Source organism: Prunus persica, chromosome G5, assembly GCF_000346465.2.
Source record: "Prunus persica cultivar Lovell chromosome G5, Prunus_persica_NCBIv2, whole genome shotgun sequence".
Classification (NCBI taxonomy): domain Eukaryota; kingdom Viridiplantae; phylum Streptophyta; class Magnoliopsida; order Rosales; family Rosaceae; genus Prunus; species Prunus persica.
This window is the reverse complement of record NC_034013.1, coordinates 8778010-8795650: the sequence shown is the minus strand read 5'-3', so window position 1 is coordinate 8795650 and position 17641 is coordinate 8778010. Positions and strand designations below refer to the sequence as shown.

At 36.8% G+C, this 17641-nt stretch overlaps 2 protein-coding genes across 11 annotated transcripts; one reads left to right on the top strand and one right to left on the bottom strand.

Moving 5' to 3' along the window:
- Window positions 557-9951, top strand: LOC18777679 (oxysterol-binding protein-related protein 2A). 10 transcript variants are annotated; one of them, XR_002271652.1, is made up of 12 exons: window positions 557-1400; window positions 1641-2180; window positions 3771-4133; window positions 5437-5546; window positions 6096-6534; window positions 6610-6765; window positions 7353-7520; window positions 7648-7788; window positions 8022-8237; window positions 8316-8465; window positions 9146-9336; window positions 9465-9951. XR_002271652.1 is itself a non-coding variant. In XM_020563729.1 (12 exons), the coding sequence occupies exons 2-11, from the start codon at window positions 1758-1760 to the stop codon at window positions 9323-9325; spliced, it is 2316 nt and encodes a 771-aa protein (XP_020419318.1). In that variant the 5' UTR covers window positions 563-1400; window positions 1641-1757; the 3' UTR covers window positions 9326-9336; window positions 9465-9951. The 10 variants fall into 10 exon arrangements, 8 of the variants coding, with proteins under 8 accessions (XP_020419318.1, XP_020419319.1, XP_020419321.1 ...); XR_002271653.1 differs by having other exon boundaries at window positions 559-1400; window positions 3774-4133; window positions 5437-5533; window positions 6089-6534; XM_020563729.1 differs by having other exon boundaries at window positions 563-1400; window positions 8346-8465.
- On the bottom strand, window positions 10731-14564 carry LOC18777482 (protein NRT1/ PTR FAMILY 6.3). The gene is made up of 5 exons (XM_007210808.2): window positions 14318-14564; window positions 14053-14230; window positions 13748-13787; window positions 12720-13291; window positions 10731-11734 (listed from the first exon to the last, which is right to left on the bottom strand). Exons 1-5 carry the CDS (start codon window positions 14439-14441, stop codon window positions 10858-10860), a joined length of 1791 nt encoding a protein of 596 aa, XP_007210870.1. The 5' UTR covers window positions 14442-14564; the 3' UTR covers window positions 10731-10857.

Sequence of the window (17641 nt, the reverse complement as noted above, 5' to 3'; positions counted from 1 at the left end):
TCTCTAATGCCATTTATTTATTTTCTTTGGTTCAGTCAAGTAATCCAATCGATGGAAAGTAACGCACAGTGAGTTGGGGATAAAAAAGAAAGTTAGATTGAGAAAATTTATAATGAATCAAATCATGGAATGAATCATATCATAATGTCTCAATTAGGCACTAATCTTTTTGTTTCTTTTTGGCCTTTAATCCACTGTTCTTATTGGAACAAACAATTTTTGTCCTAACTTCATTTCTCTAACGAAGTTTACCTTTGACCAAAATTAAAACAAACCTCTTTTCCAATATTTTTCGGTAACATTCCTCAAATTATATCGTTTCTTTTCAATATATAATAAATTACAACGAATATCTTCTACGGATCTTAAAATCATACATATCAAAGCCTCATATTATATTGTGCAACCTTCTTTTCTTTAAACTTTGAGAAAGAAAAAAAAAAAAAAAAAAGGAGTTACCAATTTTTTTCTGTAACCAATCCCAAATATAATTTTTTATATATTCAATATTTGTATAATTTTTTCTTTCCCTCTAGAAATCTCCCAAGTGTCGGATAGGAATATGCCATGTGGAGGGAAACCACTGAACTTGGGCTACCGAAAATATTAATAGACAGCAACTAATTAAACAGGATAGGTAGGGCCCTAAAAAACTTTGACCGAACTTGATAATTTTCATTTATCTCTGGAAAAAAAAATTTGATGATAATTACCACAGTAAATGGATATTAATAACACCCCTTTCAGGATCTGTATTTTCTGTCCCGCCCATTTCCCGGTTCCCGATTCTCAGTTCCCTCTCCCCCGATTGCCGCCACGCCAACACCCCACATCCACCGTCCACCGTCCACGCGAGATTTTTCCGATATACTTTCAATCATCTCGCGAGAAATAAAAGATCTCCCCCTCTCTTCTTGCTCTATGTCCAAAGCAAAAGAGGATTAAACAGAGCGGGAAGAAGGAGAAGTAAGTAGTAGAATCCAGCTTGGAAATCTGTTTCCCAATGCATTTAATTACTATTTTGCCACTATAATTACTCACCGCACACCTCTCTCTCTCTCTCTCTCAGTCTCAGACAGACTCTCAGTCTCAGTCTCACACCCACTGCTCTTTATACACACCATATAGAGACACCAAACCCTCCTTCCTTCCCTTTCCAACTTATTCTATATAAATACTTTGCCATCAATCCAAGCCAAACAAATATAATTATTAAAAATAAATAAATAAATAAATAAAATAAATAAAAAGAAAAAAGAAAAGAAAAGAAAAGAAGAAGAAGCTCTTTTCGGTCCTCATTATAATAATCCTCTACTCTTTCAAACACACACAATCACACACACACACTCTCTCTCTCTTCCCGAATCTCTCTCAGTTTCAGAGCTCTCCACTCTCCCCAGGTTCGTCTCTAACCGAGAGAAAGAGAGAGAAAGCAGAGGAGCCTTCTCTCTCTCTCTCTCTCTCTCTCTCTCTCAAAATAGCCTAAAATCAATTTTCACATTTTTTGATGGTGACGATCGACATATGCATGCCTGCATTTTCATTTCTCGTAATTAATTTCGATTTTGATTGACGCAACTCGACGCTGCGTATATTTATTAATTATTCGTATTAATCTTCTTCTTCTTCCTCTGTTGCAGTTTTTCATTCAGCGCATGAAAGAATGGGGAATTAACAATCGGTGAACGGTTGTCGCTTGTAATCGTTTCGTTTCCTTTTGCATTGGAATTTTCGCGACGTCGTTTTGGTTGGCCGAAATGCGAGTCAAGGAGATGCACCCGCTCTGCTGCATCACGCTGGAGAGCGCGGGACTCGGCGACCAGTCGCCGGAGATCTCGCTCTCCCGGACCCGTAGCCTTCCGACGAGTCTGGCGACGGCGCCGCTTGGATCTGATACCAATGCCTCCGGCCGGCCGGCGGGATCTGAGACCACCGTCGCCGGAGTTCTCCACAAGTGGACCAATTACAGCAAGGGGTGGAGATCCAGGTGGTTTCTTCTCCGAAACGGCGTCCTCTCCTACGCCAAGATTCGGCGCCCCGAAACGCTCAGTCTCTTGACGCCAAACGACGACGTTCGACTCATCGGTGAGATCTCCACTCACCGCCTTTCGAGGATTGACAGCGGCACGGGGAGACGGAACAATAAGCCCCCAAAAACTGTTGGAATCGTCCACCTCAAGGTAAATGTATGCACCGAAACGGTTCGTTTTGTTTTCGTCTTCGTCTTCGTAATTCGCTGCGATCGGTTTTAGAGCAACAATGTTGCAATCGGGAAATGCTGGAGCTCTCTTTGTGGCGCTATTTCGGTAACGCTTTCTAATATGGGGGAGAAACCTTGATTCAAAATTTTACCAAAAACGTTATCCTTTCTCTCTTTTGTGTGTCTCTCTCTCTGTTTCTTTTTTTAATTTTTAATTTTTTTATAAAAAATTTTGGGTTCTGATTGTGAATCTGCGAGAAATATAACTAGGCTTTGTTATCTGAGCGGGAACTGGGTATGAACCGTTGGTTCGTCGCGTTGTTCGTCGTGTTCTGGGTTTTTGGTTTCTCTCTTTTTCTGGGTTTTGTGATTTTCAATTTCAATTTTCACGTTTCGTGCTCTGTTTTTTTAACAGTTTAACTGGTTGTTAGTGTGAAGTGGGTCACATCAGCAGGTGGGCATGGGCCTGATAGGATACGTCGTTGGCCTAGGTATTATCCTGTGGTCACATCGGTGCTGGATTTTTATTCGTTGGATTCAATCTCTCATTTGAGCGTTCAGCTCTCTGATTCACTTCAGTGTTTTTTTCTTTCAAAAAATTTCACGTCCCATCCTAGTGTAATTTTAGTTTAAAAAGCGCCCAAAAGAAGAGAAGAAAACAAGGTTTGGTTTTTTTTTTTGAAACTTACTTTTAAGGCCCTCCTTAGTAACAGATATGCAAAGGGCAGACGTGACTTTGAGAAATTTTTTTTTTTATATAAAGAAAAACACTGAAAGAGAGCAGTGATCGGACGGTGGGGATGGTGTTTTTTCTGAAATATGGAAGTGGGATTCTGTGTTTTGCTGGGTTTTGGTTGTCACTTGTTTGTTTCCTTTTGACTTGGCGTGGGTTGAGTTCACAAGTTAGGGGTTGCTTTCAAGTTTTATTTTATTGTATATTTGAAGGTTGAACAATGGGTTTCATTTTCAGTGGCTTATATTAACAATGTGAAGACTTTGAGGCCATTAGGTGGCTTTTTTGCCCTTTTCAAGGTTGAGATGTATGCAACCACTTCTTTTAAATCGGGAAAAAGAATTATTTTAACTTCTAAGCATATTCTTAGTCCCTTTCAAAGCCGGGTTTTATAATTATTAGTGGATATGCTCAAAGTCCATGATGAGGATTTTTCTCTACAGTGATAAACCGAAGGGGGGGTTTTGGGTAGAGTTTCTGCTCTGGGTTTTGAAACGGAAATGGCATGATCTCGTTTTCATACATTGTGGGTGTCATTAATTAGGAGCTTGAAGTGGTTTTCTCTCACCTGGGTTATTTTCTGGTGGTCTGAAGACTGAAGGTGGATGGGCTGAGTTCAGGCTAATGAATTCATTTCTGGATATCAGCTGCTTTTCTTTTCAGGGCCTTATGTTATCTGCATTGATGATATATTTTTCTTTACCATTGACTTGTGCTCTTTGAATGAATGCTAATACTTCATGTTTGTAATGAGATTTGTATTTGTTTTGAACATTGAATGCTAATACTTCATGTTTCTTGCGTAATCTAAAGAGATGTTTCTTTCTCTTTATTTAGCAGATCTCATCCTTCAGAGAAAGCAAGTCTGATGATCGGAAGTTTTACATATTTACTGCTACAAAGACCCTTCATTTAAGAACTAATTCAAGGAGTGATCGGGCAGCTTGGCTACAAGCTTTGGTCTCAACTCGGAGCCTATTTCCGCTTAGATACTTGAATGATAGTCTCTCCCTTGTACAAACTGATTTATCTGTATCGACTGAAAGACTGAAAAAACGCCTACTTGAAGAGGGAACCAGTGAGAACCTTGTTCAGGATTGCGAGCAGATAATGCTCTCTGAATTTTCTCAAATACAAGGACAGTATAAGGTTCTCTGTGAAGAACGATCCAATTTACTCGACACGCTAAGGCAGTTGGAGGTAACTAGTTCTTACTACATTTTCCCAAAGTTAAATTTTAAGTTGCACATGATATCTAGTCATAGACCATCTTGCCTTTTCTCCCAGCTCCAACTTCCATCTTAGTCCTTTTGTTCTCCTAGTTCTCTGAAGTAATAAACAGTCTTCCTCCTGATTGGAAGTTGGAAGTTACTCCTGAAATCCAATGAACTAAATCTTTGATCTTGTTATGAAGGAATTTTCTCACACCTTAGGACTGCATTTTTTTCCTTATCTTTTTAGTCTATATTTTCAGTTTGGTTGGGCAAATTTCAGAGTTACTTTTCTTGACTGCCTATTGTGTAATCGATATCTCAACCAATTAAACGATTATACTTGATTTTAATTTTTCTGGTCAGTGGAATTGCATACCTCATAGAACAGATGCATGCCATTAAATGCACTTATTTATCGTGTCTAACAGCACAAAAGGATCATAATTTCCGTTTCCTCAACTATTGGTTGAGGAAGAAAGCTAGCATCAGTATGCGTTGGCTGAAGTGGATCCCACAGTGTGGGACCTGCCAATCAACAGTAAAGCTCATCTTGGTAGCTCGATGGCACAAAGCATTTAAAGCTATATGCATGTCTCTAACAATTGATCAGATCCACCAGACAGGATACCCAAGTCCACACTGCTGCTGAGTTGTTGGACTTATCCACCGAGGGATCCGTCGAATTTCTGTCGATTGCATTGGAGGAAATCTAACAAAGCTAGGCAGATACATATACTCCTTTCCCACTAACAAGAGAACGTTACTATATGAACACATTAATTAGTGGACATGTAAAGATTAAATTAGCAAGCTTTGACATGCTTTCCAACTTTATAACAAATTTTTTAATTCTCAGACTACCTTAAATACATGCAAGTAAGATTGATTCCAGCTTTCAAGAGCAGATTTTTTTTCAAGGACTGGTCCTAATTAACAAGCTCTGCTGGGCTTAAATCATTCTAAACTTTTGTTTAATATAAACTACTTCGATATTATGAGCGAGAGAGATGTCATAACCAAAATTGTCATTACCCTTTTGGATGCTTCTTATTTTTTTATAATCATTTTCCATTTAGGTAATTTGTTAGAGCATTGTCTTGTGTTTCTTGAATGCAATTCTCATAAGATATTCTTATTCTTTATGGTGTTTGGTTTGCCAGTTCCATATATATGAAGGCATTACAATGGTTTTTTAATAATGGTTCATTATTGAGTGACCTCCCATCTTTTTATGTTACAATTGTATTCGTTATGCATTAAATTTAAGCCTATTACTTTTGCATATGCAGGCAGCTAATTATGAAGCTGATGCGTCTGGGATTCATAATGGTGAATACCAATTGACGAAGCATGAGTTTCCCGGTTTGGGACAGGGAAAATATAGTGGTACACAGTTTATGTTAGCTCTATCCACTTTCTTATATATTCTTTCATTTTCTATTTCTAAATACAATACACTTTCCTTGAACAAAAAAAGTAGTTATTCTTGAGTACACAATTGATTGGGTTATGCCTAAACTAAGGATCTCCATGAGATGTTGTTAGAATTTGACTACACTTAAAGTGGAACTATACATTCCCTTATGTTTTAAACTAATCCATTGAAGATCCATTCTTTAATAAAAAATTTGCCGACCTCTCTTCAACATTAGAATTGACTTGATGATGCATACATTGTTGATAAGATTTATAATGCCAACTGGTTGCCCATTTGAATGGTTAGTTTTGTTGCTTGTCGTTTTTCATTTGATAAAAAAGTGGCTAGTATAATTATGAAGACTATAATGGTCAATGGAAATCATCATTTTTTGTTCTCACTTTGTAGCTTTTTTGTCTTTCAAAGCTTAAATACTCAAAATATCTGCCATCCCGGAGCATTATCTATTTTATCATGCTTCATAGCATGTGCGATTTTGTAGTAACATCTATTATGGTTTTTAGAGTGCAGCACAACTGAATCATCTGATGATATTGAGAAACAAGAGCTTGAGGAAGTGTCAGATGAAGATGAAATGCCATTTCATGACACAAAAGAATATTTTACTGAACCACACATAGGTTGTGGGTCTATGAAAGGAGTTGTAAATAACAGTAATAAGCACCGTGAACCTCGAAGTCAATTTGATAATGTTGAGGAGATGCAAACTGAGAAGGAAGTTCATGGTTATAGATACCCACACATTGAAAGGCGAAAAGAGCTTCCCACTCCAGTTGAGAAGGAGAAAGGGGTCAGCCTTTGGTCTATGATCAAAGACAACGTGGGAAAGGATCTCACTCGAGTTTGCCTCCCTGTGTACTTTAACGAGCCAATATCGTCTCTTCAAAAGTGTTGTGAGGACTTGGAGTACTCGTATCTTTTAGATCGGGCATATGAGTATGGGAAAATGGTAAGATTAAGGAGGCTTCCTAAATAATCATAAATTGCTGTCATAGTGTATGCTTATCTTTGTTTATCTTATCAGGGAAATAGTCTCCAAAGGGTTCTAAATGTTGCTGCATTTGCGGTTTCTGGATATGCATCGTCTGTAGGGCGGCACTGCAAGCCATTCAATCCTTTGTTAGGCGAAACTTATGAAGCTGACTATCCTGATAAAGGAATTCGCTTCTTCTCTGAAAAGGTAAGGGAGTAAAATAAGGGAGCAATTGGTATTATTGAACTTTACTTGAAAATAAGACCTGATAACTGAAAATAAGGTTGAGATATGAATCAACTTGTGACAAGCATATAACTTCTGAAAAGACTCCTGAATTTTGGAAAAGAAACTGCAATACAAAGTTTTTGACAATGAAAAGCACATCAAATAATAGAAACTGTGAGAAGTGAAAAGTAGAAATATGATAAGTTGGCTTGGGCTTAAGTCCTCCGAGAAAGAAGGAAAAAAAAATGGAAATGAAATTGCCACTCATGTTAAAAGGGGTAGTTATAATGTCTGAGTTTACAGTTCTTATTCATCACAGATAAAATGCTACTTGGACCATAAATATTCTCACTTAAAGGACTTTGAAAGTTTATTAATATTTCCTAGCCTATTGAAAAGGAAAATTACTCAACAAATGTCAGTGTTTTTTGAGAACTTGATACAGGCAAGCAAAGGCTATAACTTTTCTTGATATTCTTCCAGTGGTTTTATATAAATGTATTATTTTTCCAAAAATAAAAACCTACTCAATCCAAAATATGTCAATAAATTTTTACTTGAAACAGGTTAGTCACCACCCAACGCTCATTGCCTGTCACTGTGAAGGTAGAGGGTGGAAGTTCTGGGCTGATAGCAATATCCGCACAAAATTTTGGGGGCGATCAATTCAGCTTGACCCTGTTGGAGTTCTGAGCTTGGAGTTTGACGATGGTGAAATTTTCCAGTGGAGCAAGGTGCGCATTGATGTGTAACTGTGTTTTTGCCGCAAACTGACTGCTCATTGGAATCATTTTCTTGCCTTTTCTTTATGTATGCTACAAGCCTACAATTATGCTTAAACATCTTCATGTCTTGTAATAGGTCACAACAAGTATATATAATCTTATTCTTGGTAAAGTATACTGCGATCACCATGGTACAATGCATATACGGGGTAATCGTCAGCATTCATGCAAACTGAAGTTCAAAGAGCAATCAATTCTTGACCGAAATCCTCACCAGGTTAGTGGTGCATTTTGTATTTGTAGGCCCTGAATGATGTTTTAATATGCGTAGAGAATGATGTTTATATGCTGTAAAGAATGTTGAAACATTGTCACTGCCTTTATCAACTCACATCTATGTGGGCCTATATGTTGTGACGCTCTTCAGGATAGAACCATTTTCTTTCTTTAATATGAGAATTTTTGTTCCAACATAATTGTTGGATTAATGGCAACTCTACATCCATATAGGTCCATGGAGTTGTGGAAGACGTGATGGGGAAAAAGGTTGCTACGCTATTTGGGAAGTGGGATGAAAGCATACATTATGTTAATGGTGATGGCAGTGGCAAGCCAAATCCTTCAGATGCTTCGTTGTTGTGGAAAAGTAGTAAACCTCCTAACGTCACACGGTATAACTTAACTTCATTCGCAATCACACTGAACGAGCTAACACCTGGACTGCAGGTAGACATGATGTATTACATCAAATGTTTCGTATGCATTTTCATTTTCCTCTTATGCATCTCTAATTGTTTTTTATAGCTTTGTCTGATCCCGGGTATTTGATCACGGATTAAGGAGAAGCTACCACCCACGGATTCCAGGCTCAGGCCGGACCAGCGGCATTTGGAGAATGGAGAATATGAAAAGGCAAATGCAGAGAAACAGCGGTTGGAGAAAAGGCAAAGAATGGTATGTTTGGCATCTTTCCCTATCTTTTTGGTCACATGCACACAGACATTCCTACATGCTAGCTTCAATGGCTGATATTCTTCTTGCCGGTTTTAAGTTTTCGCCATGGTCTTTGTATTTGGTTTTTCTATGATGTTCCAATTTAAGAATTTATTGCACCCCTATACTTTGTCATCAAATTCAAATACCATACCATACCATATTCAGACCAAATGCTGATTCAAGTCACTTGCCAACTAGAGTCAATCCTGTCTATCAAACAGCCTTCATGTTGGAGTCCGGCATTTATAGATTGCATGTCCCTCCCCTTTAAAGTTGTGAGAGACTTTATATTTCTGGTAGATAAGAAGTTACGATACTCTTTGGTCAATATTGGAATTTGTTTTAAGGGACTTCAGCAACTTCATCTTCGAACATGACAAAAAATGCATGGTTTTCCTCTTCCCTCATTTTACTCCTTTACAATAAATTACTGAGCTCCATAAGATTTGAAGAGCAGTTTGAGAAAGTTATTTGATTCATCCATTTGATTTTGAACGTAAAATGTTTATTAATATTTTCAGTGTATAGACTGGAATAAATATGTGGATATTTACATGGACATGGTGTATGATGCAACCGAAATATTATTGTATGATTATTAATATTGATGGTGATCCTTGAATATATTCAATGCACAGTCGAGGAAACTACAAGAAAATGGGTGGAAACCTAGATGGTTCCAGAGAGAAGGTGAAGATGGACCTTTCCGCTACGTTGGGGGCTATTGGGAAACACGGAAGCAGGGAAAATGGGATGAATGTCCAGACATTTTTGGTGAATTTAGTGAAGGCCTTGATGAAGCATTAGAAGGGTCATGATTATGATTCAGGTGTGTACTGCCTGGAAAGATATGTTGGTACATTCTTAAAATTGCAATATATGGTGGTAGCCATATATGAATTAATTCTACCAATTCACTAAAATGTTGTTAACTAAGTAATTTTTCTGATAATGCAGGAAAAATAAAACGCGTTGAGATGGCCACAGTCAAAGCTGTGTAAAACTTAGCTTGGCGTTTCCTGAGTTGGTGTATTTGTTCAAGAGTTTGGTCGTCAAGTTGATAGCAGATATCCTCCTGGACATTTTAAAGAAGAATTCTCTCTCTCCTTTGACTGTAAGTTGATGATGATGATGGTTAGACTGTAGTCTTATGTATCCTTGTAATGTTATCATTGTCAGTGTCATGGGATATTAGTTTACTTATCTAATCTCTCTCCTTTTCTCACTCTCACATATGTTGTAGTTTGTTTATTATCTTTCTTTTCTTTGGGTGCTAACCATTGGTTAAGCATTTTCATATTTATTTGTATTTTCTTTAGTAATAAAAAGAAAAATGTAATTTGTCATCATTCAGTTATGTAATAGCTTTGGTCTGGCAATTATTATACAAGTGTTCTTGCTACGAACTTCATCGATTTGAATTCGGTGAGGATTAAACTGAATCTCATTTCGAATTCTTTGTGATATTGATACGCAAACTCATCAACTTAAGTTATGTGATAAAATACCCGAAATTTGATTTCAGTTTGAAAGCTAATGTACCAAAGTTTCTGGATATTTTCTTGTACATTACTCTAATGGCTTGTTACTTGGTTTTTGGAAATAAAAAATAAAAAAAGCAGAGAGGAAGATGGGTAAGAGATTAGAATTGAGCGAGGAAGGAATATATAATAATATAACTAAAAGTTAAAGAAGCCAAAGTGACAAGACGATGTTCTAAAGATTCTAATGTAGAGGGAGGAGGGAGGAGGGAGGAGGGAGGGGCCGGAAGTGAAAAATAACTTAAGATTGATCATAACTGTGATTAACCTTTAATTTACTTTTTATAGTTACTTAGTTATTAGAACAAACTGGGCCCTAATAGAATGGAGTTGAATCATTTGGATAAATGATGTGGCTTAGACAAGGATGCCTCCCATCCCAGGCTCGAGACAGAGACGTGTTGCCCATGGTTTTGCATGGTATGTATTATTGTTATTCTTTGATCATGTTATATTGCAATTCATAATGCGATCTCTATATAAGTTAAGGGACATCACATCAATTTGATCCAAAATAATGGTAATGTACCCTGCATTGCCTTTGATGCTTCTGTCTTTTTTCTTTTTTCTTTTTTAAAAATAATTTTAATTTTTTTTTATATTTATTATAAATTTTATAAATTACATTTATTTATTTATTTATATTCAAACTAGATTTTAAGACTTGTGAAAGAAAATGGTGTGTGTGATCATTAACAAGCTTTAATGATTCTTCATTTCTTATTTTCTTTCCTTTTGTACATAAAAGATTACAAGCTTAGGTTAAAGAAAAAATGAAGAACAAAAAAAAAGGAGAAAAAACCAGATAATTATGCATGGGCACAAATCTCTGGTTCCTCCAATTCTATGCCCTCCTCAGCAAGCCTCTTGTCCTTGTAAACATACCAATTGGCACAAAACAAATAGATCACCAAATTCAAAGCACTCAGAAGTGCCAAAAGCCAATAGAAATCATAAAGCTTCCCTTGGTTGAGATTGTCTGCCAGCCATGGCTTATTGTGCCCTGTAGTCTTATGCACAATAGTGACCAATAGAGAGCTAAAGAAGAACCCCAATGAAAGAGTGCTCAAGAACAAGCCTGTGCTCATGGTCTTCATCCCCTTAGGGCACTCCCTGAGGAAGAAGTCAAGCTGCCCAATATATGTGAAGGCCTCCCCGGACCCCACAAAGAAAAACTGTGGGACCAGCCAGAAAACACTCAGTGGGATCTCAGCCGTTGGATTGTCGGTCAAGCCATGTGATCGTGCGATGTTCAAGCGCTTGACTTCTGTGAGAGCTGCTGCTACCATTGCAAAGATTGAGAAAACTAGGCCAACCCCCATGCGTTGCAATGGGGTTAGACCTTGTGGGTTTTCTAGGGCTTTTCTTGCCATGGGGACAATGAGCCGGTCGTATACTGGGACTGTCAAGAGAATGCTGCCTACAAAGAAAGCTGTGAGAGAGGCAGGTGGGATTTGAAATGATTTTCCAATGTGGCGGTCCATGGAGGTTGCTTGTGACACTGAGAATGTGGTCATTTGAGCGTAGACAGTCCAAAACATGATTGTGGTGGCCCAAATTGGCAACATTCTGATAATCAATTTTACTTCCTCAACATCGGTTAGGGTTGATAAGCTCCACTTGTTTATGATCATGGCTGTACCGCTTGTCGTTTTGGGTTCCTTGATTGCTGCCTTATCCAAGAAACTGCACAAGAAGAAACCAACAAATTAATTTCGTTTCCATGGATGACGTAGTGATCATGTTTTTGTCTCAGCATAGTTTCTCTTATTAGTTTGAGAAGAACTTTCGTTGGGAACTTTCATGTCATGTGACAGGTTGAGTGGCAAGCACCGTCCAGTTAAACTTTATAAAGTGGAAACTTTTATGTCATGTGATATATTGAGTAGCAGACATCATCCAGTTAAACTTTATGAAGTGAGAACTTTCATATTGTCATTCAACTAGCAACCACGTGTTCATAGGTTCAAAATGAAAACAAACATTTTTCTAGGTTCATACATACATAGGAACTTTAGGAAAAACAAAAAATAAAGAAAGAGAGGCAACATTTCCCAATAATAACACACCATTTTAGAAACATGGTCATGTGAGAGGCACAAGGGAAACCTTGCGAGTCACATGATGATTTTTGTTTTTGTAGTTTCAGGGTTTGTTCTTTTGTGCCAGTTTGTTAGACAAGTGTGTGTGTGTATATATATATATATATATATATATATATATATATTTAGAGGAAAAGATTTGAAAAAGTGGGTGATTTAGAAATAATAGAGTACGTATGTGGCCAAAGATGCAGAGGCAGATGCAGTGGAATACATAAGCAAGTATGTCCGTGACTGATGGAGCAAGACAGACAGGCAGGCATTTTCATATTGCTGGGTGAAGGTGATAACTAAGAAGGTTCAATCATCCAAGTCCAAGACAAGAAGCGTGATGACCGATTTCCAGGACAGTCTGGCCCCAACCCTCGTGAATATATGCTTTTCATTCTTAATTTCTAAATCAAATTAAATTAAATTATATATATACATATATAGCACCACACCACCACATCTATTTAACATCAGAGAATAAATCTATAATTTAATATGTATCTAGTTTGGAAAAAAATAAAATAAAATAATGCAGTTACAGTAGTTAAAGTAGGAATTAGGATGAGTAAAACACTAACCGGAACTGCTTGCTATGAGGCAACTTCTGCTTCTTCTTCTTCTTGAGTCCATCATCAATGTCATCAACGTTGTACAAAAACGACATGTCGGAGGGCAACTCCATGTTCCTCTTCCTCCACGCCGCCACACACACCCCCGATATCTGAGTCAAAGGGCTGCCCACCAGTTTCTTGAAACGGTACCGTCTTGTTCCTGACAAGAACACAATGAGGCCAAGCACAATTGCACAGACACATATGCCATAGCCCCATTGCCTCCCCAAGTTGTCTTGTATGTAGACAAGAACGGTGACTGCGGCAAGTGAGCCTATGCTTATGAAGAAGAAGAACCAGTTGAAGAAGTTTGTCATTTGTCTTCTTTCTTGTTTGTCTGACTCATCAAATTGGTCTGAGCCGAAGCCTGAAACGCTCGATTTTAGGCCGCCGGTGCCCAGGGCTGTCAGGTAGAGGGCTATGTAGAGAACCATGAGTTGCTTGCCGCTTGCCGGGATGCAAGGTGTGCCGGTGTCGGAGGTGCATTTTCGGGGTCGGAGGCTGGGGATTGTGGTTGAGATTGTCAATATTGTCACACCCTATTAACCAAAACAAGTAATTAAGAAAGGAAAAAGAATTTAACAAGCAAAGAAGTAAGGTAGAAAGCAAGTGCTTGTGAGAAATTCTTTGGTATGAATCTCACCTAATATTATTAATCCACTTATATTATAATATATTATGTATTTATTGATATTATTATATTCTAAAATTTATAACATATCAATCAAGTCGTCCACTTATATTATAACACTTAAATTAATATCACCATGTAATAGTGTGTCCATCACATCCAAATGACTTGTGTGTTGTTGTACTAGAGAGCAAGTTCCCCAAACTAATGAATTTAACCAAATAATTATATCTTAATAAAATCATTTTTTTTCTTCATAGAATTAGAGAGGAGAAAAAAGTAAGAATCGAACATATATGAGATACATAACTGCGTATTAATTTAAGTTTGAATTAATTTTAGTGATGATGTAAAGTGAGTTTACCATTGCTTGGAAGGTGGCAAATATAGCGATGGTTAGGTATCTGTCAAAACATTTAACAAGAAAAGTAATGTTAGAAAAGCCACATTTTCATGTTATATTAGCGGACCAAATAAACAACAAATGACTAGATCTCATCAAGTTTGAAAAATTGTCCCCCCTTTAGAATTACTCAATCAAAATGTGAAATTAATTAAACCATCAATCATTGTAAGGAAATTGAAAAAGCGCACACCAAACACCAAAAGTGATGGGAGTGAGCCAATATCAAAATCAAAAAATGTGAACCCAATTAGAAAATTAATTACCTGCCAAGAAAGGTATCGGCCACAAAACCGCCGAGCAAGCAGAGCATGAAGGAAGTACCAAGAAAATTGGTGACGGTATTAGCAGAGGTAGCATTGCCCAAGTGCATGGTTCCAGTCAAATAAGTCACCAAGTTAACAGCAATTCCTAGCGTTGTTAGCCTCTCACAAGCCTCTCCACCTGAATATCAAAGAGATCAAAGATGAGAGCAAAGAATCATGGGGGAGTCACACAGAAAAAGAGAGTAGGGTAGCTATGTATGTAGACCTAGAATCATGGCGGCCGCCGTCCAGCCGCCAGTCTTGGACCGCTCAGCGGGGCGGCCCTTGAAGTCCCAGGCATCCGGGAGGGTCAATTTCTCTTGTGTTTCTGGGAGGGTACAATTACTCATAGTTTGGAGCTCTGCACAAGCTGCACTATTTAATATTTCTAATTTGGTTGCTCTCCTTTAGGCCAAAAGTGTTAGTGAATTATATATACAAAAAGGGAGGAACCGTGGCACAATCTGGGGCAGGGCTTGTGGCCTTTTTATAGTGGGAGGTCATAGCAAAGACCTTTGCATTGATAGAAGAGGAAAGTGGTGGTATATTTGTGATTTCTATGATTTGTCCTGGTGCTCTTGTTTGAATGATGTGGCAGCATATTTAAATTATTTCATATAAAATAATAATAATTTAGTCTATTTATCGATATGGATGGATCATTATATTGCTCATACAGATTTTTTTATTTATTTTAAATGACACCTGTAACCTAGCTAGCTTGATTTTGTCACACATTGAGCATATACTCGTGTGAAGAAATGGGCGGACAAATCTAATTTACCACAATAGAAATTAAGACAAATCGAAAAAATAAAATACAAGTTAATTAATCAAAGATTAAAAGGACATCAGTGTGATGCATGTCTGTTAAAATTCTTAATTAGACGAAGATCAAATAGGACAGAGGTTTAAGCATGCCAGATAGAGCAGTGGGATTGCTAGGCTACCACTTCTATTTTCTTTCCCAATTTATCTTTGCTTTTTTTTTCTTTTTCTTTTTTCTAATTCGTTTATAATTGCTCATCTCTTCCACCCGCATGCTATTACTATAAAAACAGAACTGTATTTCACGGCCTAAAGAAGAAAAAGAATATAATAATATTATTTGTATTACATTTATCGATCACGTTGCTGACCATATCTCTAATATAAGTGACCACGTTGTTATTGTTTTAGGACTTAATCTGTTGACTCTTAAATTTTTTTGATAAAGGGATGATTTTGATTTGTTTTGGATTTTTACATCGAGTGTTATGTTTGGATTTCAATTATGGTTTAGCTTTAGTTGGTGTTTACTTCTTTTGGTTTGTTCTTGGTCATTGGTTACTTTTAGTTTTGCTTAATTAGTTTCTGTCCTCCAGTTGTTGGGTTAACGCTGTAGTTCTTTTCTTTCCCACGTTCTTCTAGTCTGGCCCAGGGTTTCTGGGAGGGAGACAACTCATAAAAAAGAATCAAAGTTTTGGCCACAAATTTAGGTCACATACTTCATCATTTCAATAGCAATAATACTAAAATTAAATTACTCAGATTTTGCTCAAGGCAGCGTGCTTACCCCTTTATATTCAAATATAAACCCTTTTTTCGTTTATTAGAATAGTTTAGAATATCGTTCTGTCCTCTTTTTTAAAAAAAGAGGAAGATTAACATGGGTATAATCTTGGTTAGGATACAATCATGATTTTGAAAGAAGTCAATGAGATATTTAATTGAAATTTGAAACTGGGAACTGAGGAATGCATCACAGATTTGAAAGAATGGAGCCCAACTTCAACTACCAGCCTACAATTCAAATCCACTGAATTGACATCATGGAACACGAAAGCTTATATTGATCATTGAACTCAATAAACCTTCCATTATTATATTCTTATCTGTTCTTTCTTCTTAATTCAGAGCCTCAGAGAATAGTGAAGAGCAAGAATATTGTTGTGAAACCAGTCCATCACCAACTTAAAAGACAAATTTTATAAACAAATTTTGCTTAGCTTTATGTGGATCGGATATACCGACCATATTATCTTATATCTAAATTCAAATTATGGAATTTTTATTCTCATTTACATATGGTCAACATTGGATATAAGCGAACCTCACCTCTATTAAACGATAAGACATCACATAACTTATATAAATGAGTTTCAATTGGTTCTTTTTTAATAAGCGATATTGGAGGAGAGGGAAATCGAACATACAACTTCAAGTATGCATGGATTAATACTCTTAACCACTTGAGTTACAAACCACTTACAAATGAATTTCATTCCTATTAAGAATAATACACAGTATGATCAAACTTGAGATGATACAAATAGCGGAAAAAAAAAAAAAAAAAACCCTAAACGAGAATTGGACGGTACAACTAGCTCTAATAAATTATAATGATGTAGAATCATGAGCAGATATATGGTGTCAAATAGGATCTCAAAATTCGAAATATTCTTTCGTTTGCTCCAAGAGCCAATCAACCAGACAATGTATGAAAAGTGGCTCAATTATGAGAGTATCTTATATGCTGGATTAACAATTAATTGTATTTATGCACTGATCGGCTGCAAGGTCTTCTCGCTGGATGACTATGCAATATCTATCATGCATAATGGAAGAGAGAGAATTAAAGTAATTAAAAAAAAAAGGAGGAGACAACCCACGTGTCAGATCACTGTGAGTTGGTAGGCCAAGTAGATGATTTATAATTATTTTGTGGAAAAAAGTTTTAAGGTCGTCCTGTGTTTTTTTGTGTAGGGTTACATGTAAGCATGGCTTTTAAATGAAACCCATGAGGACCAATTTTATTTTTGCAAAGTGTGCGATCATCATGCATATTTTTATTTATTTATTATTGAGAATTATTATTATTATGGGAGTCCAACATGTCAAAATATATATAAAATTGGGCCTGCACTTTGTCATATATGTGATGTGCAAACCCAGAGAAAACGTGGTTCACATAATTCGACCTCCATGGATGGATTGGGGCCAGGTTGAAATTCTAAGGTCATTATGGTCTAGACGATCGACTTAATTTAACCAAAAACTACAAGATTTATATGTGGTTAACAATGCCTTAACATTGATACAATTAGAGCATCCAGAGTTTCAAACCTAACTAACTGGAAATGCATAGAGAGGTCCGAAATCTTGTACTTCGATTTAGAATTTGTACGCTCAACGAATACGATGAGAGGTAGGTACCTAATTAATCTATATGATTAAGACTTCATTAGCATTTTATGGTTAGTGGTAAAATTGAATGAGTAGATACCAGAAAATGCAGGCTCATATGTTCTATAATTAATATATAAAGTATATTCTATCAGTTGTGATGATATCATGATAATAATGTTGGAATATTGAATTTAATCTTTGTCTCTTTGTCCTCAATCTGCAGCACAGATCATATTTATTTAATTTTGGCATGCTTGAATATGTAAGACACTACTTACAAGTTACATTGGGAATTTTTTCTGGGATAAAAAAATCAAAAATAATACTCAATTAACTGCATCTCTTTGCGCCTCTGTAGATTCGTCAATCAGTGAAGAATGTG